The 25,765-nt window shown below is 61.4% G+C and overlaps 8 protein-coding genes and 1 non-coding gene across 9 annotated transcripts; 6 read left to right on the top strand and 3 right to left on the bottom strand.

The window, feature by feature from the left end:
* Positions 1-899: 899 nt before the first annotated feature.
* Positions 900-3,563, top strand: PAN0_002c1265 (signal recognition particle 68; the record flags this gene model as incomplete). Its single annotated transcript, XM_014803432.1, has 1 exon — positions 900-3,563. One exon carries the CDS (start codon positions 900-902, stop codon positions 3,561-3,563), a length of 2,664 nt encoding a protein of 887 aa, XP_014658918.1.
* A 246-nt stretch (positions 3,564-3,809) lies between these two features.
* PAN0_t002c0003 lies at positions 3,810-3,917 on the top strand. Its single transcript has 2 exons — positions 3,810-3,846; positions 3,882-3,917. It is a non-coding gene; the product is annotated as a tRNA-Arg (tRNA).
* An 860-nt stretch (positions 3,918-4,777) lies between these two features.
* Positions 4,778-5,137, bottom strand: PAN0_002d1266 (uncharacterized protein; the record flags this gene model as incomplete). Its single annotated transcript, XM_014803433.1, has 1 exon — positions 4,778-5,137. One exon carries the CDS (start codon positions 5,135-5,137, stop codon positions 4,778-4,780), a length of 360 nt encoding a protein of 119 aa, XP_014658919.1.
* A 1,355-nt stretch (positions 5,138-6,492) lies between these two features.
* Positions 6,493-8,280, top strand: PAN0_002c1267 (general substrate transporter; the record flags this gene model as incomplete). The annotated part of the gene is made up of 1 exon (XM_014803434.1): positions 6,493-8,280. The coding sequence occupies one exon, from the start codon at positions 6,493-6,495 to the stop codon at positions 8,278-8,280; it is 1,788 nt and encodes a 595-aa protein (XP_014658920.1).
* Positions 8,281-8,372: 92 nt separating this feature from the next.
* Positions 8,373-9,851, bottom strand: PAN0_002d1268 (Golgi apparatus membrane protein tvp38 protein; the record flags this gene model as incomplete). The annotated part of the gene is made up of 1 exon (XM_014803435.1): positions 8,373-9,851. One exon carries the CDS (start codon positions 9,849-9,851, stop codon positions 8,373-8,375), a length of 1,479 nt encoding a protein of 492 aa, XP_014658921.1.
* A 180-nt stretch (positions 9,852-10,031) lies between these two features.
* On the top strand, positions 10,032-10,976 carry PAN0_002c1269 (GINS complex, PSF2 component; the record flags this gene model as incomplete). The annotated part of the gene is made up of 1 exon (XM_014803436.1): positions 10,032-10,976. One exon carries the CDS (start codon positions 10,032-10,034, stop codon positions 10,974-10,976), a length of 945 nt encoding a protein of 314 aa, XP_014658922.1.
* Positions 10,977-11,737: 761 nt separating this feature from the next.
* PAN0_002d1270 (uncharacterized protein) lies at positions 11,738-19,577 on the bottom strand (the record flags this gene model as incomplete). The annotated part of the gene is made up of 2 exons (XM_014803437.1): positions 11,738-14,774; positions 14,893-19,577. 2 exons carry the CDS (start codon positions 19,575-19,577, stop codon positions 11,738-11,740), a joined length of 7,722 nt encoding a protein of 2,573 aa, XP_014658923.1.
* A 2,681-nt stretch (positions 19,578-22,258) lies between these two features.
* On the top strand, positions 22,259-23,932 carry PAN0_002c1271 (amp binding protein; the record flags this gene model as incomplete). The annotated part of the gene is made up of 1 exon (XM_014803438.1): positions 22,259-23,932. The coding sequence occupies one exon, from the start codon at positions 22,259-22,261 to the stop codon at positions 23,930-23,932; it is 1,674 nt and encodes a 557-aa protein (XP_014658924.1).
* Positions 23,933-24,328: 396 nt separating this feature from the next.
* PAN0_002c1272 (NTF2-like protein) lies at positions 24,329-25,717 on the top strand (the record flags this gene model as incomplete). The annotated part of the gene is made up of 1 exon (XM_014803439.1): positions 24,329-25,717. One exon carries the CDS (start codon positions 24,329-24,331, stop codon positions 25,715-25,717), a length of 1,389 nt encoding a protein of 462 aa, XP_014658925.1.
* Between the last annotated feature and the right edge of the window lie 48 nt (positions 25,718-25,765).

A 25,765-nucleotide genomic window follows, 5' to 3' on the forward strand; every position in this document is an offset into this window, starting at 1 on the left:
TGCACCCGCATCCGCACCCGCACCCGCAATTCCCGACTTCTTCCTGCACTCGAGCTTGCGGATCTTCTACATTCGCAACAATTAGCGACCCTGTTGCTCTACCTTGAAGCTACCGTTTGAAAGCGTTTGGCTCTCATCCAAGGCAATTGGGCATACGAAAGGGCAGAGCTGAGGGAGCGCTGCAACTGTGGGGAAAGGGCGTCAAGGGTCCGCGCCCAAAGTGACGTGGGATGCGGAGCTACGTGCGCACTTTGGACCCGCACGTTCGCTCGGCTGCACGCGCCCTGCTGCTGTGGCCCGTGCAACGGCGACAAACCGCTGCGAACGTGGCCAACGCCAAAATCACTGAATTTGCCGTCCGACGCTTCTTCTTGCTTGCACACAGCTGCGTCTTCCACACGACACCCTCAATCTTCGCATGAGAGACAGAGCAGTCGCACAGACCAGAACTATGGGATCCGTGAGTCTCCTTGGTGGACGCCGGTGCCTCGCCCGGCTCCCGGGCTCCCGGCTTTCAGGTCTGTAGACCAGATCTCGCCTTGGAAGAGCACAGCTACCCTGCTCCGGCCGAATGAGATGACAGCTGGACCATGTGCTCTTAAGCGGTGCAGCCCTCTTCCTCGCCTCCAGCCTTCGGCCTTCCAGCTGGACCGGCTCCTTCGTCGTCTGCAGAAAGCTCTCTCTGCAGGATTTTTCGCTCATGAGTGTCGGACTCTACCTGTTAACACCTCGTGTGGGAAAAAAAATCAAAATCGAGCGTCGTCGGGTCCGAAGAGTCGCCCAGCGTCTGACGACCAGGGCAGCTGTTCAAGTTGGGATGCCACCGCCTGGCAAGTGCGCTGCAACCGCATTCCACCTTTGACTCCACACCACCACACCAAAACTGCGCGATCACCACGATGGAGGTCGATCTGTCCAAGCGCGATGAGGTCGCCAATGCTGGCGGCGACCCTATCGCTTTTTCGCTCCTCCAGCTCATCAGCGAAGCACGCAACGAGCATGGCATGCGCCAGCAGGACTACGCGCGTTACCGACGCTACTGCGCCTCCAAGGTGCATCGTCTCCGCGAACTGCTGTCTCTGACCCACGCCGATGGCTCGCAAAAGGCGGATGCCAAGAAGAACAAGGGCGCCAAAGCTGCTCGCGGCAAGAAGCCCAAGAAGGCCCAGCAGGCCGCTGCCCAAAGCGCCGACGCCAAGGGCCACGGCAATGTCTTCACCGCCAAAAAGCTCGACGCCGCCCTGGTCAACGACGCCCGACCCGCACACCTGCTGCTCTTTGAGGCCGAGAGAGCTTGGGCCTACTCCCAAGAGCTTCGCTCGGAAGCTTTCGAGGACGACTCCAACCCGCAACTCCGCAAGCGTGGCATCTCCAGGCTCCGCCGCGCAGAGCAGTGGTCCGACTCGCTCCACCAGCTCGTCCAGGCGCTCGCCGCTCGCTTCGATGCCTATGCCCGTGCAGAGACTGCCGCCTATCTTCTGACCATCAAGGCGACCACCGCCTTCGACCGCTCCCAGTGGGACAAGGCCCTCCAGCTCCTCTCGGTCAACCGCACTCTCCTCAACGCCATCGCAGCCAACAGCCCCACCAGCCGCGCAGAGGCCCTTGCCAACAGCTTCGTCGACGCCGGCGAGGCCCAGATGCGCTACTCGGCCTACCAGCTCGGCAACTCGGAGCAGGACATGGACCGCATCGCCCAATCCACCGCCACCCCCGAGGCCTGCGAGCAGGCTCTGCCTGGCTATGCCAAGCTGCTCCAAGAGCTCGCTGAAGCCAAGGCCAACGCTGGCACTGTGCAGAAGCAGGCGCTCTCGCTCAACTGGCACGGCCGCCAGATCCCTGTGCGCAACCCCGAGCTACTTGACACCATTGTTGCCGCTCAGTCCGAGGAAGCTGCGCTTCGAGACTCGGTCCTCGTCGAAGCCGTCAACGACCGCGATGCCTCTGCAGCCACGCGCAGCACCAAGTCGGCCAATGCACAGGCCAAGGACGGCAAGCGTCCGCGTCTGTCGCACGCCCAGCGCAAGGCCAAGAAGCGCGAGCTCGCTCAGGGCGAGTCGTCGGCCGACGGCGCGCGCAATGCCACCAGCTCCACCGCCCGCCTCGGCAAGGCTGGACGCACCGAACTCGATCCCTTCGACCGCGCCCTCAGCGCCTTTACCGATGCAGAGGACGTCGCTCGCAAGCTCGTCGACGACAACGCCGAGGCCCTCTCCAAGAGCCACTCTGCTCGATACGAGACCGCCAGCAAGGATCTGCAGACCGCGCACGACTTTGTCTTTTACCGCTTGCTCGCCCTGCGCATCTGGCGCAACCTCCGCCTCGTGGCTGAGGTCGAGCAGCGCGCCGAGAAGCGTGAGAAGCGCGCCATGTCGAGCGTCGAGGCTCGTCTCAAAGGCAAGGCTGGCACTGGTGCTGCTGCGAAGCGCAGCAAGAGGAGCAAGCGCAAGCAGCAGAAGCTCGACGAGGCTGCTGCTGCCAAGAAAGCCAACCCTCGTAAGAACCCGCCTGGATCCCGCGCCAAGCAGCAGCGCTCCGCCGGCCGCAAGCAAGCACGCAAGCCTGCCCGCAGCGGAACGCGAAAGCTCCGCTCGAGACAGGCGCTGGCCCGTGAAAACCGAGCGCGTGCCATTGCCGCGCAAAAGTCGAAGCGACGCGGCGCCCGTTCGGTCCCCTCGCTCGCCAAGCTTCTCGATGCGGCCGAGACGAGTCTCGTGGCTATGGGATCTATCGGTCTCATCGAGTCCGAGCCCGACGTTTCCAGCCTTGTGGAGGCCAAGGCGGCTTGGTTCCGAAGCGAAATTCTGAGGCATCTGGCCCGTGCTTTCTCGCTGTCGGGTGCCCATGCCGAGGCCGTCCTGCTGCTGACGCGTGCTCAGCTGTACATCCGACAAGCGCGTCAGGCGGCCGAGCTCGCCGAGGACGTCGACGAAGAAGACGCCGACTTCCCGCCGCGCCTCAAGTCTAGCAGTGGCTCTGATGCCGTGTTCGATCACTCTGATGACGTTCTCGCCGGTCTCAAGCGCGGTGTGCAGAAGGCAATCCTCAAAGCCCAGCAGCAGGACCAGGGCAAGAAGCGCAAGGCCGGCTCGGCCATGTCCGACTCGCGTGCCGGTCAGGCTCTCCAGGAGCTTGCCCGCAAGTACATCGACTTTGACCCTGTCTCGCTCGAAGACGCTCGCCGGGTGCCCGACGATGTCAAGGCCGAATACGAGCAGGAACAGCGGGCTGCCTCCGCTTCCGCTCGCAAGGTCAAGCCCGCTGCCGCGAACAAAGCACCCGCTGAGGCACCCGCCAAGGCCAAGGCTGCTGCCGTGCCTAAGGACGCTCCGGTCAAGCAGCCCGAGCCCAAGGCAGCGCAGCCTCAAGTCGAGGAGGAGACGGAGGAGGCCGAAGAGTACAACAAGCCTCAAGACGAAGAGGACGAAGCTGAGGAGGCAGGAGACGTCTCGCTCGCCTACGACCCTGGCAACGCACTCGCCGAAGAAGAAGAGGCGCGTCTCGAGGCCGAGGCCGCCAACAAGAAGAAGGGCTGGCTCGGCGGCTGGTTCGGCAGGGGATGAGCTCTTTCGCGTCCGCGCATTCCGCTGCTTGCACCTTCCCTCCTTCACTCTGCCCTATCGAGCAAAGCACTGCCGACAAGTATGTCTCGAAATGCCGATCTCCAATCTTGAACCTCCGCATGACCACAAGTGCCTTTCGCCTCTCTGAATGCAGGTCAGATCTATTAGACACGAACAGTGATGGGTAATTTCCATGAATGTGATAAATCTATATATGTGTCATGTACATTCTCGCCCGAAAACGACGGTCTCGTGGCGCAATGGCTAGCGCATAGAGCTTCTAGATCGTTAAGGGGGATTTTACCCCTTTTCGGAATAACTCTAAGGCTGCGGGTTCGAGTCCCGCCGTGACCTTTTTTTGCTGGCACCAATGGATGCGGAGTTGCGAGGGGAATCCCCAACCAAATTTTGGCTAAGGTTGATTTGGAAATGAGCGCGTTATGCTAGAAGACAAAATTTCGAGATGGTGTCACTGCGCGAGGAGGGGATGGAAAAAATGAAGAAAAATAATGAAAATGGAGATAAAGTAAGTGAGATGAGCGGACCATCAGACATCGCTCGGGTCGTGCTGACAATGATAGCGCCAAGTATGCGAAGATGCTACCTGCTATCACCATTCGCAGCCAGGTACAAGGACAGAATAATTGGATTCCTGCTCTACTGGATCAGGTTCACGGAGGCCCAACTCGTTCGCAGGGCTCGACGCGATCTAGAGAGCGCACGGAGTCTTGACAGTCAGGATGCTATTCGAATGCTGTACCCAAAGCTGCTATGTACAGGTCTTGGGTAGAGAGGCCCAACGAGCGACAGGCATGAGACGTCAGATGTGTCGTGGTCTTTGAACATGTCCTGGTCTGGCGTGATCGAGACCCTTGACTGCACAGACATGGTTGCGGTCGTGGTGGCGGTCGTTCTGAGGGAGGAAGCCGACGCTTGTCGTTCGAGGGCTTGACTTGGACATTGCCCTTTCTTGACGGGACGTATGCTTTCTGATAATCGTATTTGTCCCGGTCAGCAGCCAGCCATCTCTGGTGGCAGTCAATTATAAAAGCAGATGAGGACGTTGCAAGACGACTTCGATCAGCTCATCGTGATCTGGACAAGGACAGGCTGCGACGAACGTCGAGATTGTCAATACATACCGAAGGATTTAGAGCAATCTGGTTTTCGGTCGCCCAAGCTTGCAGACCGAGTGGATGTTGCGGAGAGGCAATTCATTCCTCGCCCAGGGCACGGACGTCCAATACGATGCTGTACATAGTGCCGGTAAGGTGGTGGACGAAGCAGCCATGAGCCTGATCCTGACGATGGCACAGGTGCGATTCGCTGAGCTGAGCCCAGTCCGTAGTTCCGACAATGTCGTCCAGCAACTTTTCGGCGCCGAACAGGCTCGTGTCGTACAGATCCATGCCGTTGTGCTCCATGATGGCCCGAGCCGTCACGGTGTACATGCCAAACACCCTGAAACGCCATACACCTTCGCCCCTGGCATAATCGTCGAGCGATCCATACTTGTTGTAGATCTCCGTCACGATCTCCAGGAACTTGTTAAAGTCGTGCCCGAAATCTCCCATGGTCGATGAAGTACCGAATCGTCGAAGAAACGTTTTGCAATCTGAGGAGGAGTAGGGTCTAAATTGAAGAGAATGGTCTGATGCTGGACAAAGTCATAAGCCGGAGCATTGAGCTCACCATATATAGACGCGGGTATGCAGCGCTGCGCAATCGCGAACGCTACCGCTCCTCATAGTGTCCCACACGGTGGTGTGCGCTTTGTCGAACACCGCCGCCGGCCAAACAAAGGGACTTTGAGAAGTGAATGCGCAATCTAAGACCGCACGACGGCGCACACTGTGATTCCGCTCCCGATCTTCAGTCGCTGCGGAAGCAATAGACGCAGCTGGAGCTTAAAGACAAAGGCATCTGCAAGCGAACACAATTGCCGGCACCTCCGAAGGGAGGCCGAGGAAGGATTGGAGCTATAACAACGGCCCATGGCTCTGCGCACAAAGGCCGCGCTCTCATGTGCGACAGTCTCGCGCAAGCCGAACGCTCGTCTCTCGTTGAAGTCACGAAGTTCTTCAGGATGAAGCGACCCGTGATCACGACTCCGACGCATGTTGATGGGACCGCACGCGCTGGAACTCAAGATTTTCCCCACCAATTCTCCGCCCAAAAATGGAGCATGCACCGCATCGATTGCCATGCAGAGATGCAAAGTATCTTTAAAGCTACGGCCGAGTGACCACACGATGCCATGTCTGAATCCATCCCGCCACCGAGGGATAGCGCAAAACTGGATCGCCCACGACATGTCGGCCTTGCAGGACTGCGCAGTCATCCAGACTGACAACGCACATTTCATAGTGCGGGAAGACCTTCCTTTGATGCAGGATAGGCCGTCTTCATAGCGGATGCAAGTCGACAGACATGCTTTCACAAGTTGGCTTTCTAGCTTAATTCTGACGATCCGCGTTTTGGCGGCGCTCTGAGAGGGGTGTGACAGTCGCGTGAGCTCCTGGTGGGAGTGGAGGTTGCATTTCGGCTGCAGAGACGCAGCAGGGTCCACATCCCGCCCACGGCGACCGTGCGCCCATCACACAGACCTCCGTCACTCTGCTGCACGGAAACACCGGCGGAAGCTTAAACCTCTTTTGATCTCTCCACTGCGCTTGCACACGTGTGACTTCCAAGACCAGCCAGCACAAACAGCCGGTCACAACAAAGCTTTCGAAAGCAACAAGACAGCATTCAAAGTTGGACCACCACGATTCCAGCCACGACAGCCAGCAGCGGAACAAAGCGTGGGGGACCGTCCCTGCCGTCCTTCCGCATCAGTTCCCCTTCGCCGTCATCAGAGGCAAGCTTCGAGCTGGACACGTTCTCGCCGTCCGGATCCGGCTCGGCTGAGCGCAGCCAAGGGATAGCAATGACTGATCCGGCAACCATAGGCGTTGACGCACCACCGCCAACGCAGCCGACAACAAACGGCAAGAAGTCAAACCGTCTGAGCGACCTGGATCGCTTCAACCCCCTGCGGTCTGCGGAAGACAACGACGAGGACGAAGACGAGCAAGACACGCTTCGGCCGCTGGACGACTCGGACTTAAGCTCAGCGAGCTACCTCGCCCGGCTCACGGGCGTGGCGTGTCTGGGCGGCCTGCAGTTCGGCTGGGATACCGGAATTGCAAGCGGCATGCTTGTTGCCATCCATGCCGACCTGGGTCACGAGCTGAGCGAGGGCGAGCAGGAGCTCATCGTGAGCGCCACTACGGTGGGCGCAATCTTAGGATCGGTCGTCGCGGGTAGAATGGCCGACTGGCTCGGGCGCAAGAAGGTCATGATTGCCTCCGGTGTCCTCTTCCTTCTCGGTGCGCTCGAGCAGGCTGCTTCGCAGGTGGTGCGCGAGCTGGTCCTCGGCCGCGTTCTGGTGGGTCTCGGAGTGGGCATGGCGAGCATGGTGGTGCCGACGTATCTCGCCGAGGTGGCGCCAACAAAGGTACGCGGGCGTGTCGTCGGCATCAACAGCCTGCTGGTCACCGGCGGTCAGGTGATCGCCTATCTCATCGATGCTGCATTCTACAATCTCCCACACGGCTGGCGCTGGATGGTGCTGGCAGGTGGCATTCCGGCGGTGTTTCAGCTGGTCGGCATGATCTACCTGGATGAGTCGCCGCGCTGGCTCGTGGCGCGCGGACGCATCATTCGTGCACGCCGCGTGCTGCAGCGCATCTATCCGAACGCAAGCGCACGCATGATCGACAGCGAGATCGAGCGCATCGCGCTCAGCATGGAGGGCGCCACGCAGCGTGAAGAAACGGACCCAGACGCTTCGCAGGCGGCCGAGCGTCGTGCCGAGGAAAACAGCACTGGACAGGCCAGTTTGCAGGCAACGCTGGAGCGCATCGCTGGGGCGCCTCAGCAAATCACCTCGAGCGCGCGCCAACGGACGACGCAGGTCAAGAGCAAGCTCAACACGCTGCTGCACGATCCGACGCATCGACGTGCGCTCGTGATCGCATGTGCACTCCAGTTCTTCCAGCAGGCGAGTGGATTCAACTCGCTCATGTACTTCAGTGGTCGGCTCCTGCTCATGGCGGGGTTTGTGGCCAACCCAAACGCAGCTGCGGTGGGCATCGCTGTTGCCAATTTCATCGGTACCGCCGTGTCGATGCGCTACATTGACGGCTGGGGTCGCCGGAAGCTCATGCTGTACACCACGGCTGCGATGACCGTCTCGCTGGTGCTCGTCAGCATCGGGTTCAGCCAGATCGACCTCGGACCGGTGAGCGGCAGCCCCGAGGCAGCGAGGGAGGCGCATTCGGCCTGGCCGTACTGGACGCTGATCTGCATGGTGCTGTTTACGCTCAGCTATGCGCTCGGGCTGGGCATCGTACCGTGGCTGGTGCAGGCCGAGATTTTTTCGGGCCAGGTGCGCGGGCTGGGCGCTGGTCTGGCAACGGCGACGAATTGGACGACGAATCTGCTGGTCTCGTCGACGTTTCTGCATCTGGTCAAGCTCATCACGCCGCAGGGGTGTTTCGGCGTGTTTAGCGTGGTGTCGGCGCTGAGTTGCGCGTTTACGTTCTGGCACCTGCCCGAAACGTCGGGCGTCAGTCTCAGCGATGTGTCGACGACTTTGGGTCGGTCGACCGGTGGAAGAAGCGGGCGTCAGGACGCATACACCGCGCTTGCGACGGCAGAGGACTCCGATTAGTGTGGGCCAGATCGACGTGCAATAGACAGCCGTTCGCGACGAATGAAGCCGCGGATGTGACTGAAATGAATGAGATTTGTACAGTGTATAAATTAGCGCGGGAGGAGGCTCTGCTTGTCCTTGCTCGCACGGTCGCGCGCAGGCAAGCCGCGACCGACCTCATCAGCGTCTGAATCCGACCCTGCACTGCCTTCCACATCGAGCACGAAAGGCGTGCCAGCCTCGCCCGCGCTTGGATCTGGCGACGTGTCGCGGTACTGGGTCTGCCGAGAATTGCGCGAACGGCGGGAAGGTTGCACTTGTCCCTCCTGCGTCTGTGCTTCCTGCTCGATTGCACGCAGCACCTTTTTGGTCTCTGACCAGACAATCCATCCTGTTGCCGCACCCACTGCAGACCCGATGATGATGTACAGCACATTGAGCGCCTTTGCCCATCCGTCGAGATGCGCACGCTGCTCCCTGTCCATGAGCACGAACATCCTCGTTCCGATACACACGTGCAGCAGCAACTTGGGCGTGATGAGCGCCGTAGCCGTGAGAAAATGGCCGAGCGATACGGCATCGACGAGGCTGGCGAAAAAGAGGTTCGAGTATGCAAAGGGGAACGGGCAGAAGCGGATGAGGATGGCCATCGACAGTCCACGGCGTCGCACCGCCGTCGATAGCGCCACGAATTTTGGATCGTTGAGCGCCGAGCTGATCCACGCCACGCGCTTGCTGTGGTGCACGATCAGAAAGCGCAGCACGCCGAACGAGACGGTGGCGCCAAGAAGACACGCAGTCGAGGCTAGCAGCCATGCATGCCACAGATTGCCGTTGAGCTTTGGATGTTCCGCAGTGGCATCAGCTTGGACGCCCCAGCCGAGACCAAAGAGGGTGATGCAGGTGCCGTAGCCGACGAGCGGCGGGAAGCTGACGGCCACCACGAGGGCGATGAGCAGCGCCGCGCCGAGCGGCTGTGCGCCAAACCAGATGGCGAGCTTGGCGGTAGCGTCGAACATGGCCTCGGGTCCAATGTAGACGACGACGGCAAAGATAAGCGCCTTGATGCCGACGGCGAGGTAGATGATGTAGCGCTGGCCTGGAGGCAGCGCGAGGAATGCCTGCCATGTGCGGTCGAGGTAAGAGCGCGCATCGAGGTACGCAGACCGGAGGCGGGATGGCGTGGAGCTCGAGGCAGTGTCCCGCCGCAACGGTGCGTACCTTGATCGATGCGGTACGGATCCAGGCATATCTGCGAGGGTGGTGCACCCGGTCTGTGCTGATCTACGGGTCTTCGGGAGGGATTTGGACTTTGACGCCACTTGACGTGTGAATGGAGGAGTGACAGCGGTGATCCGACGCCGTGACGAAGCAGAGATGAAAGGTGATTCCTTCGACGATCGGCACGAGGTGGCGAAGGGCAGCTGCGGGCCTATGCGTCGTTCTCTATGTGGCAAGATGGAAGAGAGTCGGCTTGGTTCCGATAGGCGCAGCAGCGGGTGGGAGGATTGCGAGTCTGAATGAAGTTGACGTTCGGGTCGCTGCACCGAGCGAGCCTTGGACCCTGGGCTTGGCCTTGGCGCTTTCATCCGGGGCAGACGTGCCGACTGAGTATTCGGATCGGGCGAGGTGGAGGCGATGTCCGATGCAACCCTTCGCGTTGAGTGCAAGAAAGGCGCGCCGCCGCAGCGCGTCTTTTGCTAGAGAGCAACACTTCGCCATCCGAGCTCCACCCACCGCGACCATTTCTCCTTCAACGCAGCGGCACCATGTCGAGCGCATTCGCATCCTCATCCGGCTCGAGCGTCGCATCCACGAGCGTGTCGGTGTCGACACACGCACGCGGGCTCACCGCCACCGAGCTCGAGCTTGCCACCACCTCTCTGCCCAGCACCTCGCTCACCATCGTCCCGCTCACCTCGATCGACCGCGTGCGTCTCCTCTCCGGCATCTATGGCCCATTTCGACCGCCCTCACCTGCGACTGTGCCGCTATGGGTGGCGCTGTACCTGAAGAAGCGGCGCAAAGCCGTGATTGTGCCGCCCACCTGGCTGTCCGTCGAGGCGCTCACCGAGACGCTCAAGCAGGAGACCACGCAGGCGGGCTTCTCGCTGCTTCCGCACCACTGGGTCGGCGTGTCGAGCAGTCTGCTTGACAACGCTGCGGATGACGTACCGCAGTCCAACCGGGTGCGTGCGCTGCTCAAGGACATCCGCGAGGCACGTCAGAGCAAGATCCTCGCCGGTGTGCCCATGCTCAACTCGGTGCATCTGCAGATGCACAACATCTCGGCACACGAAGTGGCCGAACTGCGCGGCTTCTTCTCCACCGCCTTTTCGCATCTGAGGTCGCTGCGCGCACCCGCAGAGGTGGAGGCAGAGACAAAGTTGCAGGCCGAACTCGATGCACGCACGGCGTACCTTCTCCTACCACCGCTTCCGGCGAGACTGGACGATTCGAGCGTGTCAAAGGCCCCGAGCGCACCAAGCGCACGCGCGGACTGGAGCTTGCAAGCCACAGAACAGGATGAATCCATGCGGTCCGAGCTGACCGATACGTCAAGATATCCTGAATCGCGTGCTGCGCCGAGAAAGTCCAACGTCTCGGATTCAGGATACTACTCGGGGCCACATGCAGCTGCGTCGCCCGACGCTTCGCGCGCCTCGGACGCTCCCGCCCGCCCACCACGCTTTGACGAAGACGACGACGAGTGATACCGCATGTACCCTGCAAACACCGATTCAACCCAGCATCTACACTGCTATCGCGAGTGGGCACAGTGCGCACTCGAGACGCCGCTTCGATGAGGACAGCCTCAGACTTTTAGTGTGAGCACATCCACGCAGTGGTCGCTTTGCTTTTGCGAGGGTCCTGTGAGCACAGCGCAGCAAACGTTAATGGTCGATGGACTCAACTGGATGAGCCTGCTTTCTGAGGCTCGGGCGTGTCGTGAGTCGCACGCTGTGAGCACGGCCAAGCGAGACTTCGCGGGGACGTCTGCAGAGTGTCAAGTGCATCCTCTCGGAGGGCGACCGAAACCCAGGGACAGCGTCCACTCTGAGCACGAGCACAGCAAGAGCGAGTCGTCGTCAAATGTACGACCACAGGCTCTGGTGAGCTTCCATTCAAAAGTGGACGTGTGATGAGGTCGCCGATCGATGCACGCAGGCAAGTCGCCAAGCTGGGACCTTGTGAAGCCGAAAGTTTTGCACTCGCACGCAGCTCGTAGCTCAAACTCGAACGCACACTGCGCCGCACGTCAACGGACGTCGCTGGATCCGTGAATGCACGCTCCCCTCGCTGATTGGACGAATGGCACACACCAGTTCACTACTCTTTCCGCTCGGTCGCTCTTCCAGCTCACTGCGGCGAACGCACCCCACGCAACGCTTCTTCTGCAATGGCCTGGGTATCATTAGCGCGCTCCGTGAGCGTGTATATGCTTACAAAATGTATGCTCATCTGTGAGCATCATCTACTTGGTCACGGTCGCGTCGCCCGTGGCTGCCTCCTGTGCCTCAGGAGGCGAGTTCAAGAGGTGCATCGACTGGCGCTTGACCATGCTTGCCGCCGACGACTGGCTCTCGAGCTTCATGTTGTCAAAGCAGTCGGCGTAGATCGAGTACGACGTGAACACGCTGTCGCGGTACGTGCTGCGCGTCTTCCTGGGTCGCGCGCTTGCTGCAGCGCCCGAAGCCTCGTCCGCATTTCCCTCCTTTTCTTGAACTTGTGCGGCCTCAGAACCCACCTCAGTCGCATCAGCGACCGCATCTTGCTCGTGCGAATCGTCACCTCCGCTGTCCGATCCCTCGTCCGCCTCGGCTTCCCGATCACTCTCGTCGCCGGCACCGGAGAGAACAATCCGTGGAGCAGCCTGCGATGGTTGCGACTCGCTCGTGCCATCCTCGCCCTCAGATGCCTCGGCAACTGGGCTCGTGCCGCTCTCGAGCACCTTGACGATGTCCTCATTCGCACCAAGCGCGGCCAATCCGTCGAGTCCGACAATGGTCAGCGGTCGCGTTCGGCCGCCTCGGCGAGGCCGCGGTGCAAGCTCGGTGAGAATTGAAGCCTCCTCCTCGTCAGCTTGCGCCTGTTCCTCGTCCTGCTGGTTGGTCAGCACCGTGACGTCTTTGCTCAAGCCGGGCTGCGAGTCCTGGGAAGAAGAAATTGAAGCTCCACGTGGACGGGTCGCCTTGATCGACTCGACGGGGGACGAAGCCTCTTCGACATCCACTTCGGTCGCAGATGCGCTCGCAAGGTTGGCATGGTCCACATCGGCGGTCTGCTGGACACCGCGCTGTCCCTCCGCTTCAGCCTCAGCCTCCCCTTCCGCCTCAGCCTCAGCTTCAGCCTCTGGCTCCGGCTCCGGCTCGGGCTCGGGCTCAAAGAGCCACTCGTGCATGGTGACGATCGTCTTGACGACATTGGCCGCTTTGCCAAGGTTGCCAAAGCCGATCGCAACGCTCGATGGGCCCGGAGGCGGGTTAAGAAGCGACGTGCCAAAGACAAGCGCGACATTGTGCGCCAGCATCTTGTTGATTTCGCCCTCTTCCACCACACGCGCGAGATGCTCGGCGGTGCGGCGCAGCACATCAAAGTGGCACTTGGGCATCTTCCAGATGATGTCGCGCATGGCGTAGAGGCGGTCGTCGTTCTCCATCGCATTGGTCGCGATGAGCGCGTCGTACGAGTCAAACGTGATGAGCGGTTCAGGCAGCTCACGGAGCCACGCCTTGATAGCGCCAGCGATGGTGTGCACGTCGCTGAACTCGCCCGTCGAGAGATCGATCGACTCGGCAGGCTGCTGGTCCCACGCTGTTCGCAGATTTTCCACGGCGCTCTTGGAGCCCGAGATTCGATAGATGCCCTGCTCGCGCAGCCCTCGTGCCTCGACCTCGGCAAACATGCGCTCGACAGCCGTGGGGACAGAGTGTCCCTCACGTTCTGCCAGCTCGGCCAAAGGTCGTGCATAGAGGGGCGCGGGCCCCGCCCTCGTCTTGGACGGGACGCCTCCCTTGCGCGCATCGAGAAGCTGAGGCGCGGCGTATTCCTTGGACGCGCGTTCGATCTGGCTGATCCATTCTGCTAGGTCCGCAGCATTGGTGGTCTGCAAAAGGTACTTGGCCCCCTCCTGCGAAGTGAGGTGGAAGACGAACGAGCGTTGCGCGTTGTTCCAAACCGAAACACGGGCACCACCCAATCCGGCGACGAGCGAAGGCTTCTGCAGGGGCGTCAGGCGCATCAGCTCTGCGGTTGGCTTGCTGGGCTCGTTGGGCTTGTCCAACGAGATCAGCGGACGCACGGCGCCCTTGAAGAGCGCGGTCATGCGGCGTGCTCGGATCGTCGCCTTGTCGGGAGGCGGCGCTTGAACCATGGCGGCTTTGTCCGACGACTGCGGCATCGAGGGGAAGGCAGTAGACGATACATTCGAAGCGCGTGCACGACTAGACGGCATGCTCGAAACGCGCGATGAGATCGGAGGAGCCAAGGGAAGAGACTTGAGCAACTCCAGTGCCGCTCGGTCACGACGCAGCTTCTCTTGCTGCTGCTTGGACAGGCCCGAGAGCGCCTTGCTCGAGGTGGTAGGGCGCAGCTTGGCATCGCTGCGAACGGGGGGCGCATTGCGCATCTCCTTTGCTGCGTCCTCTCGGAAGGCACGGCGATCCCAGATGACGCGAGTAAGGGCACTCTGCATGAGCCGGAGTCGGGCGCCAGCAAGGTCGACGAGGTCAGGGAGAGTGCATGCAGGTCGCACTCGCACAGCACCATCGATCAACGCCCACATGGTGCCTCGCTTTTCAAAGTCGATCAGCTCGACGTCGCTTGTCGACGTTGGCACACTCGGTGCTCGCGTGGCCGCCTCGGCGAGGCAAGCAAGGATCCAGCCAATGTCTGGTGTTCCGGCCATGTCGACAGCCGAACGCAGATCGGCGTCAATCTGCTTCGGCATCAGGTCGTCGATGCCGTCGCCTCGACCACCGCGTGCGGCGGCGACACCTTGCCACGCACGCAGGAAGATGCGCGACTCGGAAGATCCGAGGGTGTTGACGATGGCCGACTCGACGAACGATCCAATCGTAGGCTCACGGAATGGCAGCGAGGTATCCGCAATGGGACCTGCATTGCCAGCTTGAGCATTTGCAGTGGCTGTCGTCTCGTCACCCCGGAGCTTGAGCATGCGGGCCCTGCAGAGCCAGAGGGCATCGAGAAGCTTGGACAGCCTCTCCTGACGACGCTCGAGGCCGATGCCCGACTCGATGATATGAATGGCGATCCAGCCACGGAAGAGGCTTTGAGCTGCCAATGCGTCACGGATGGCCGAGGGAAGCCTAAGCTGGAGGCTGGCCGTGGAGTCCTTGGATGCGTCTGCATTGGTCCCGGCCGGCGCCCGCAACACGTCAAGGAGGGTGTACATGTTGGTGACGGGCTTGTCCTCCTCGCCCGGCGGCGTGCCAGCCGACTTGACCGTGTACCACGCAGTCGGTTGGATCGCCTGCTTCTCAAAGATCTCGCTGACGACGAGAAGGTCGCGATCAACGATTTTGTCGAAGAAGACCGTCGCGATCGACTCGAGGTATTCGACCAGCTCAGCCGCCGATGCGCGGTCAAAGTCGAAGTCGGCTTGCTGACGACTCTCGGAGATCTGCACTGCCCTCCTCCTGCCTGGCATTTGCGCCCATGATCCTCGAGCCAAACATGCTCCGAAGCTGAGCAAGGGCATGCACGACCTTTTGCTGATCGGGGTCCTCAGCTGTGACTTCCATGCCAGGATGGCGCAGGAAGTTGAGCGCGAGGTGGTAGAGGTCGTCGTCGTCCACAAAGTCCTGAGGGAAGCGGTCGATCCAGAGTCGCAGCGTCAGCACCACGCCCATGCGGATGCGGTAGACCATCTCCCAATCGGTCGGCTCTGCCTGGCTGCCAACCGGAATGACTCCGATCCACGACGGGAACTGGCTCGAGCTGCGGAACTCTTCTGCGCCTGCCAGCTCCTTGCTCGCCATGATCGCGGTGGAGAAGCGCTTTTGCAGCTGCTCGAACAGCTCGGGTGCAGAGCAGAGGCTGCGGAAGGTGGCGAGGAACGTGGTGCGGTACGACTCCATGTCCATGACCAATCGAGTCTTGCGCTGAGGTGCGCTCTGTTGGTCTGGGCCATCCATCGGAGAAGAGATGGGAGGGACATTGATATGCTGCACCCCCATGACGAGAAGGTCGATCATGCGATCAAGCGTGGCTGCCTTGACGACCACCTGGACCGGCACCACAATGTCGATCACCGAGCTTCGGTTCGACGCGGGCAAGCTGGAACGCTTCGAGACCTGGGAGAGTGGCCTAGAAGCGCGGCCAAAGTCCTGCGAGAAGCGCTTGCTGGTCATCGGGGAGCCGGGCAAGGACAGGTTGGCCTCTTGAACCAACCGCAGTACGAGCTCGTTGCCAATCTTGACGGCCCCGTTGCTGGCGTCGTCCCACTTCGTAGACGCTGAGATCGAAGACCACTCGACGACGCCGCTGAAGGCAGCGTTGCGACTCGATCGGCCCAAGGGTGGCGAGAATGCCGAGGCACGGGCCAGAGGCGAGCCTGCCAGCGACGGACGCGCCATTGAGCGTGATGTGATGGTGGCTTGGGGATCGTGGATCTGGTTTGCGCGTGGGTCATTTCGACGGACAAGGGACGCCTTGATCTGAGACGTGTTCAGCAAGGAGAGCAGCGGAAGCGGCTGCGGGAAGAGAAGCGGCACCAGCGGCAGGTCGGCGTCGGCGCTGGAGGGGAGAGAGAGTCTCTCGCGGGCGTCGAGGCTGCCAGCGTCGATGTTGCCGAGCGCTCTCGGCTCGAGCTGGAAGGAGCGCTCCATGTTGGACTCCATCGTAGACACTGGCGTGTTCGAATTCTGGAAGAGCAGCTGCAACGCTGCTTGATACTCCTCCACTGGCTCGGAATGAGCAGCAAGGGCGAGACTTGGCTCTCCTTGCCACGCCGAGCGCCATTCGTTGACCGAAACCCAAAGATGAGCGGCGTCTTCTGCGCGGCTCGAGATGGACATGGAGAGCAGGCCAGAGGGAGATGGCGATGGGGTGTTCGGCTGGCGCAAAGTGCGGTAGAAGGCGCTGCCCAGATAGGGGACGACTGCGATCTTCGTGCCGTTTGGCGAGGTGGTGAACGACTGCGTGCCATCGCCGACGAAGCGAGGACGCGCATGAACAGCTAGACCCTCGGTCCAGGAAAGGCTGGACAGGATGGGAGCCCATTCCTCTGCCACTAGGACGCGGTCGCCCTCGGCAAGATAACGCCAGGTCTGTTCGAGGCGAGTGACTGCGCGAGAGCAGAGAGCGGCGCAAACGGCCATCCAACCCGCCACATCGCCCAAAGAGAGCAGGTAGGATGCGATGGCGATCCAGTGGCGCAGGACCGAGGCGCGGTGTCGGGCGCCGTTCTGTGCGGCGTTGGGCGCGTCTTGGGCGGAGGAACTGGACTTGAGCAGGTGGCTGAGAGCGAGCGTGGTGAGCGGATGCGGCGACAACGAGTCGAAGCTGAGGGCGGCGATGCCATCGGCATCGGTCGCAATTGGGTGGAGGAGATCGAGGAAGGAAGTTCCGCTGATGACAAGACGTCGCAGAGCGTTGACGTGGAAGGCCTGGATCTGCTGGGCGATCTCGAGCGGCTCGAGCTGGAGCAGCAGGTCGTCCGACAACTCAAGAGAGCTGCGAAGCTTGCGCAGATCCTCGCGTGCACTGGCTGCCTCTTTCTCTGCTAGTCTTGCTATCCAATCTCTGGGCTGCTCGGACGTTTGGGCGTCCGAAAGAGACAGGATGGGGCTGGCATAGACCTGCATCTTGTTGTCGAGCTCGTCTATGTCCATCGATACCAGGACTGCCAGTTTCTTCAGCGTGTCGCCTGTGAGGATTCCAAAGAGGCCGGCCCGAGTCGCGACATCGAGCAGCGTGCGCAATCGTGAGGCAAGAGAAGGGACGGAAGCAGAGATGGACTGCGTGACATCCGTGCCGGCTGAGGTCAGTTCTTCTGCCTGCTTGACGACGTCGAGGAAGAATGCGCTGATCTGCTTGTTTGCTCCCTGGGGCGCATCTTTGGCGGAGGAAGCGTTGGCAAGCACGGCCACCACGAAGGACTCGACGGCGGACTCGGCAGAGCTGGCTGCTGCACGCGATCCGGGAACCAGTGGTGATGGGAGGATGGAGCGCCGTGAGGCTTGTGCTTCAGCTTGCTCTGTCGGGAACTGCGTGGCGTGAACAAACTCGTGCGCAAGTGCTTCCAAGGTGCCGGCCTGGATGCGGTCCGCCCATGCAGGAGGGGCATCAACAGTGTCGACAAGCACCAGATCCGGATGTTTTCCGGGCTTGAGCCAGGACTGATGACGCGGTGCGTCGACTTCGGCAGGTTGTGGCACTGCGACAGGTGTCGTCGGTACCTCGGAGGGAGTGGTGGTGGATTTGTTGGGGCGCGCAGAGGGAAGACGCGGTCGCAAACTGGGAGATGCGAGGGGCGAAGTCATCTCGGCCGTACTCGACGTTGCGCTGAGCAGGTCCTGCTTGCTGAGGCCGCTCCTCACGAGCTGGTCGGCGGTGAGGCTCGAGATGGAGGCAGAAGAGGCGGGGGTGTCGGGAACGCCACGTACGATGCCTGTGGGGAAGAGCGCCTTGACATCGTCCGAGATGTTACTGGGCGGCTTGTAGAAGCACAGACGGCCGTCCTGGAGCACGACGCGATAGGGCTTCCAACCCTTTGTGACGTCCTTCTCCTTGTCCTTGCCCTTGCCATGATCATGACCGCTGAGCTGGGCGAGGGTGAGGCTGATGTTGGCGTTTCGAGCCAGGAAGCCTTGGAAGGCAGCGCCTGGTGGCAGCGGCACTGGCTCTGCCGAGGTGAGGATGGACAGAGGCGGCACGGCAGCTGCAGAGGCGGCGCCGAGGTGAGTGAGGCCGAGCGAGGCGGCGAGAGAGGTGGCTACGGCGCCGCGCGCCGAAGATTCCTTGCCCATGAGTTTGGAAGCTTTGCGGGCGTGCTTTGCATCTGCACGAGCGGTGGATGGAGCGGCCGAGGACTGCATGTAGCTGTGCTGGGGCGGAGACATTCCAGACCAGTTGTGCGGCGGCAAGTGTACGGAACCGGAGGAAGGCTGGAGCTGCGATGCGACCGAGTCGAGCTTGTTGTGACCTGGCTTGAAGCGTTGAAAGGAGGCGGCGCTCTGGTGGGTGGGGGAGGCGAGGGTGCCCATGTCGCTTGGACGCCAATCTGGTTGAGGAACGGGGATGCCGTGCTCGCCCCAGGTGCCGGGCGAGGTGGATGTGGCGGCGGTGGCGAGGGAGGAGGAGGACTCGCCGTGTGCGGGGGAGATTGGGTAGGGTGATGCGGGCTGCTGCTCTGCGATGCTGAGGTCGTCGACGCTGCGAGAAAAGTTCATGGCGGGGCTGGGGGAGCGGAGGTATCTGTTGCGATCGATGGGAGGCTGTGCGGTGTTGTTGTGGTAGACGGCGGGCACTCGAGGAAGCTCGACGGTCATGCTGGTGGGCGAGGGGTAGTCGGCGCGGGAGTGCAGGTCGGACTGGCTCTTGCTAAAGTGCGCATAGTTGGAAGCCATGGTGGCGTCGGTGCGCTGAGGTTTGGAGAGCGGGCTGTGGGAGAAGTTGGGCTTGTGCGGGGCGGGTTGTTTGATGGAGGCGGTGGACGCCTTGCGATCGCGACCGATGCCGCCGAAGAAGCCGCGCTTTGTAGGGCTGGCGACGGCATTCTGTTGGTCTTCCGAGTAGCTGGGGCGGGAGAAGGGGGCGCCGGTGGATTTTGAGGGCTGAGATGCGTCGTGTGCGAGCGGATGGGAGCGAGCGGCCTTTTCGATGCCGCCGCTGGCTGTCCTGCGAGCTGGTGGTGCGGAAGGGGGCGCCTGAGGAAAGGCGTGGTCGTTCTGAAGCTGGCGGTGGTACTGGATGTGATTTGTGGTGTCGTCAAAGGGATCCTCTTGATGCACGGAGAGGGATGAGAGGGAGGTGGAGGCGTTGAGAGTGGAAGAGCTGGAGGAGGAGGAGAAGGGAGCTTTGGCCTTGTTGAGGAGGAAGTTGAAGGCGGACTGGCTGCGACCGATGGGCTGGGATGGTGGAGCTCTGTCGAGGTGCGCTTGAGTTTGTTGTGAGGAGGAGGAGGAAGACGCCGGGGGCGAGGGCTGCTGTTGATGCTGCTGGTATCGTTGGAGATGCTGATGCTGGTGATGGAGAGGCTGCGCCTGTGGGTAGTATGGCTGCTGTGCATGCTGGTTCTGTGGGCGTGCGGAGCCAGGGTGCGGACCCGACTGGGACAACGGAGTCGGCATGGCGGCGGCGCAGCTTTGCAGCTCGTTGTGTGGCGAGGTGGAAGGATGCGTCTACGGGAGCGCGAGAGGCATGCGAAGACGAGCAGAGCCGGTGGTTGGCCTTTGCGATGGTGGTAGATGGCGTTGTGCAGCCGCTGAGAGGAGGCGATCGATGCCAGGGTGCGCCTTGGTGTGTGCGCGCTTGGGCGACGATGAGCGGCGAGCAGGTGAGGTTTGGGGAGGATGAGGAATGTCGAATGGAACCTGTCGAGATCGCAAAGAGAGTGTGGCACGGAAGCCTTGGCGAGATCTCACGACGAACGACGAGAAAGGGCAAGCTTGCTGCGCTGCGTTTCTATTCTTCAGCTCAGTTGGTTAGGCGAGGCGCACGAAGCTCTCTGCGCGCCGCGCACCCGCACCCAAAAGAGACACTCTCTTTCGCCTCACGCTCTGGCTCTGGCTCAGGCTGGTGCGGCAAGGGTGCAGAAGGGTGCCAAAAGTGCGTGCACGGAGCCTTTTGACGTCCCCGCGCGGCGCGCTCGTGTGTGTGCCAGCTCAAAGACGCGAGGCAGCGAGCAGCCGGCCAAGCAGCAGGCGAGCAGACGCGGGCGCGGAGAGCGAGAAGGAGCGAGCTGCATGCATGCATATTTTCTTGCGCTGGCCTCGCGCCTCGGCTTGGCTGCTGCTTTTCTCTGTTGGTCTCGCGCTGCTGCTGCTTGCCTCGCAGCTCGACAGCGCGAAGGCGCGCCCAAAATGAGCAAAAGACGCGAGGCGGCGCTCCAAGGCGTCTCGCCAACGAGGCGAGCCCACTCGAGCCAGGCAGGCGACTTTGACTTGCAAATGACCAATTCTTCCCATTTTCCGCTGAACCCTGACCGACCCAACGCTTCTCAGCAGGCGGTTCGGCACGGCACGCACGCTCGGTGTTGGACTTCTTCTTGTCTGTGGCGCTTGCCGCAATCCCGTGGCTGGCTGGCTGGCTGGCTGGCCGGCTGGCTGGCATGGGGTCCACCTTCTTCCCACTCTCGGTCTCATCCCTGACCGCCAAGTCTCACTCGCAGCTTCCCGGTCGGCGTGTGAATCTTTGGGCAGGCTTCTCCGGCCCCGTCTTGCCGCGGCGATTCATAGGCTGCTTGGGCTGCTTTAGGTTGCTACGGATGCATCGCAATGCATGCAACAGGCTGCGCTCAGATGAGATGATCGGCGCGCTGAGCATGGTGGGCGTGCGGGTGTGCGAGATGGGAGGCGTAGGCGAGCCAATCCCATGCGGCCATGTCGGCAGCTGGCTTCCGACGCGCTCGGCCCACTCCAAAGCGAAGGTCTGGGTTGACTTGGCGGAGAAATACAAGACACGCATGCCGCTGCAAGGCGAGGCTCGCCACGCTCCGCACGCGCCAGCCAGCGGCCGACCTAGATGATGGTCCACAGATCAGTTCGGCAGTCTCCCATAGTTTGCTGAAGGTGTGCTGGCACTTGGATCCGCTCTTGCAGCTTGGCACCCTCGCTACCGACGACCGCCGCCTGGCCGTGGCATGGCCGAGCGTGTCTCCACGGACTCGCGCGGACCTCCTTGTTTGTATCATCCCCTTGCATGTCTACGATCTGTGCAGTCCCGATCACCGCGGTCTTTCCGACCGTCAAAGTGGGAGGCGCTCGCGATACACGACGGCTCACACGACGGCTCATCCAATCCGGGAGGTGACCGACTATCCTGCTTCGATCTAACAGATTGCGAAGTTCGCAAAAATCAGCGAGAACAGAAAAGGCTGAGAGGTAATTCAACAAAGGAAATCCGGCACCAAAATGAAAAGGGCCTGCTTCCCATCTCAAAGCGAACGAGGCGCACAGCTGCTGGGAGGTTGACGGCTCCCGACCCGATCTTACCGACGCCCATCCATCGGAAGAGCCTCCAGCTATCGCGAAGAAGGGTCAGCCAAGCAGGACATGCACACTGCCATCGGGCCGGATAGGCGACACCGGATAATCAGACCTAGATCAGCAAAGATCTGCCGGTGACAGCGCGCGCTAGCCGTAGGATGGTGACGGCTGACACTGCCATTTGTTTGCAGCCGGCAGCTACAGAACTCTAGAGTCCGAGACACAAGAGGGACAGCCTCTCCGGATCCCCAGAAAGCTGGCGTGGCTGCGCTGAGGAGGTGGCGGAATTACGGCTCTGAGCCAGCTTCTGACGAGCAGCGAGTCGGAGTGCCGGTAAAATCGGATGGCAGTCGGCCTGGCTTCGCAACCGGTTGCCGGAGAGCTGCAGCATCGCGCAGCACTGCAGCTCAGCAGCTCAGCAGCTCAGCAGCTCAGCAGCGCGACAATCGAGCAGCTGCGAAAAAATCAACCGCAAATCCGCAGTGCCGACCGACCGTCCCCACACTGTCACTCCGCAAAAAGGCCTATTCTCGGCGAGCTGCATTGCAATACTCTCCGCACCCGAACCACGCAATTCTGAATGTTCAGGCGGCAACTAGAAGGATGGATTGCTCGTGACAACCTCACGCGGTGCCGACCGTGCTGCCTCTGCCCAAGGGGCCGTGACACATAGTGCCCGCCGTCATGGCCCAATGAAAAGCTCGTGATTCACTTTCCCCGCAACACTCCAGCCTGCTTCAAATACTCCACGCCCCCGGCGGACGATAGCGATCCTCTCTCCCTCTCCCCATCCATCCGTTTCTTTCCTCTTCGTAGATTCCATCATGGCCCCCCAAATCATCAAGGCGCGCGAGGCCGATCCGCCGCGCGTCCAGCGCGGCAACCTCTTCGACTTTCTCTACAGCAATCCCAACAAGGTCGACGAGAACAAGGCGGCATATATCCGACTCGACGGCAAGAAGACCACGCGCAAGCAGCTGCACGACGACTCGCGTCGACTCGCCTATGCGCTGCGACACAAACTCGGCCTCCAGCCCGGCTCGAGGGTGGGCATCTTCTCGCCCAACAGCACCGCATATCCGTGGATCGTCCATGCCGGTCTCTGCGCAGGCGTGGTGCTCGTGCCCATGAACGCCGCGTACGGCGCCGAGGAGCTCGTGCATCCCGTCCACGACGCCGAGATCGAGTACATCTTCTGCCACCAGAGCGTGCTCAGCACCGCACGCGAAGGTCTCGAACTCGCCAAGCTCGGCCCCAAGTCAAAAAACGGCCAGAACCGTCTCTGGATCCTCGACGACGGCGACAGCCTCAAGAAGGGCGACAAGGGCGAGGTCGACGCACGCACGCTCCTCGGCGACGGCAGGCTCGACACGCACAAGGTGGTCGACGACCGCACCGAGGATGCCTTTGTCGTCTACTCGAGCGGCACCAGCGGCAAGCCCAAGGGCGTCCAGCTCGTGCACGGCAACCTCACCGCCGTCACCACCGCCATCGTCTCCACGTTTGGCGACGCCATCGGGCCCAACGACCGCTACGTGGGCGTGCTGCCGTCGTTCCATATCTTTGGCCTCGCCAAGCACATGTTCAAGAGCATCTACATTGGCGCCGAGTGCATCGTCGTGCCGCGCTTCGACCTCGACGTCTTCTGCTCCGCCGTCGAGAAATTCCAGTGCAACATCAGCTACGTCGTGCCGCCCATCCTCGTGCTGCTCGCCAAGGACCCGCGCGCCAAAAAGTACAACCTCAAGAGCCTCAAGTGGGTCATGTCCGGCGCCGCGCCGCTCGGCACCGAGCTCAGCCTCGAGGTCGAGGCCGCCCATCCCGGTCTGCGCGTCACGCAGGGCTGGGGCCTCAGCGAGACCTCGCCCACCGCCACTTTCGCCAGGCCGGACGAATACCACGACCACATGGGCAGCTGCGGCCGTCTGCTCGCCGGCGTCGAGGGGCGTCTGGTCGACGATGACGGCAACGACGTCGGACACGAGCAGGGCGACAACGGCAAGCCGGGCGAGTTCTGGGTGCGTGGGCCCACCATCATGAAGGGCTACCTCAACAACAAGGCGGCGACGGACGACTGCATCACCGAGGACGGCTGGTTCAAGACGGGCGACGTGGCCATCATGAAGGACGGCTTCTTCTGGATCGTCGACCGCAAGAAGGAGCTCATCAAGTACAAGGGCTTCCAGGTGCCGCCCGCCGAGCTCGAGGCCACGCTGCTCTCGCATCCCAAGATCGCCGATGTGGCCGTGATCGGCGTGCACGACAAGGCGCAGGCGACCGAGCTGCCGCGCGCGTACGTCGTGCTTAAAGAGGAGGTGGCGCAGAAGGAGAACGCGGAGCAGGTCGCCAAGGAGATCATCGAGTGGACCGCATCCAAGGTCGCCAACCACAAGAAGCTGCGCGGCGGCGTGAGGATCATGGAGGTGATTCCCAAGAGCCCGTCGGGCAAGATCCTGCGTCGCTTGCTGCGTGACGAGGCGGCCAAGGAGGGCAACTAGTCGTTGATCCAGGGGAGCAGGGCTGCTGCATCTACTACATCCACATAGAACACTCAAAAATATGATCTAGGCACACAAACGTCGTCCGGTGCTGAGCAGCCATTGCGCACCGCGCGGGGGGAATGAGCTGGGAGAATGGGAAGCGGGCGCAGGGGATGAGAGGGTGGATTCTTGTATCATACTGGGTCCGGGATGGAAAGCCGGGGCTCGTCGGTGCCTCATGTCAGCGTATTCGGGCGGTTGGGACGGGCCGCGGCGATGCACCACGCACCTGCACCGGCGAGATTTCCGCGGCTGCGCACGGGCATGATTTCAACTCACATACAAAAAGTCGCCGGCCTGAACTGCGCACACGCTCTCCACCCCACATCGACCTAGCCTACCGCAGCATACACGATGGTGGAAGGGATCACGTACGAGCACTTTCCCTGCGGGGTGCATACCGCACGTATTCCTGGCCGAGCGCCTAGCGTAGTGATGCTGGGCAGCATGCATGCTGGGTCGCGGGGATTGGCGACCAACCTGGCTGAAGAGGGGTACGAGGTGGTGTTGGTGGATACCACGCCTGGATCTGCATCGCTGTCCGCACTGCGCACGCCGCCCACACACGGAGAGTGGGTATCCGACGGTGACCTGCGCGAGACAAACGGCTGGGCAATGGCAACAAATGTGCTTGCGCTCATCGACAACGCGGGTGGGTGGAACCGGTATACGGCACTGCTGACGTTGGGGTTGGAACAAGACGATGCGGATGTGGTTGCGGCTTTGCAGGCCGAGACGTCGCGCAAGGGTGGGTTGGCAGCGTACGTGGCGTATGGATCGCAGCTGCAGCCAGCTCAGGCAGTCGAGGCGGCAAAGCGAACCATCGATGCGGGGCTACCGTTCACCGCGCATGTGGCTGAAGATGCACAGCTGGTGGATGCGCTTGTACAAGCAGCCAAGTCGGGCGACATCCCTCAATCGGCCCTACCCTTCCATCCCGAGCTGGATGCGTTTACCGCTGAGTTGGGACCGGTACGACCCAAGACATTGTCGGTGTTTACGTATGCAGTACCGGACGAGGCGTCGGTATGGGCGTGTGCATTCCCCTTTTCACACCACACCAAGGACTACGCCTTCAGCACCGGCATGCAAGATTCGCACCGAAGTGCTGCAGCAATGAGCTACTCACGCACCGTGGCGACGCTCAAGGCTGCCATGGGACCGCGCTTCCCGCTCGAACAGCTGTGGGATCAACATACGTACTTTGAATTCGCCACGCGATCCGCTGCACGCACCATGCGCACCATGGTCGCCGAACCTTATGTCAACCACATCGCCTGCCTCACCGGCGGAGCGGGTTATACTCAGTTGGCTCGATTCTACCAACACCATTTCACCAATGCCTCGCCTCCCGATACAACGCTCGTGCCGATTTCGAGGACGATTGGCGCCGATAGGATTATCGACGAAATGGTCTTTAGCTGCACCCACACCACCGTCATCGACTACTTCCTCCCCGGCGTACCCCCCACCGGTAAGAAGTTGAGGATCCCCATGGTCGGAATCGTCAATATGCGTGGTGATAAGCTCGCCTACGAAAGTCTTTATTGGGACCAGGCTAATACCCTCACCCAACTCGGCCTCCTCCATCCAACAAAGAGCTCGCTCGACCCCACCGTCACCCTGCCCATTGCGGGGGACCAAGTCGCCCAGAAAATTCTGCATCCCTACGGTACCCCCTCGAACGAGCTCATGCCCAACTGGCCCGAGAGCGAAAACAAACCCGTCCCCTCGGATCCCTAGCTTTTCTATAATGTCCACTGCAAAAATAGCATCTTGTTCATTACCTAC

This window comes from Moesziomyces antarcticus, assembly GCF_000747765.1.
Source record: "Moesziomyces antarcticus DNA, scaffold: scaffold_v10002, strain JCM 10317, whole genome shotgun sequence".
In the NCBI taxonomy this organism is placed as follows: Eukaryota; Fungi; Basidiomycota; class Ustilaginomycetes; order Ustilaginales; family Ustilaginaceae; genus Moesziomyces; species Moesziomyces antarcticus.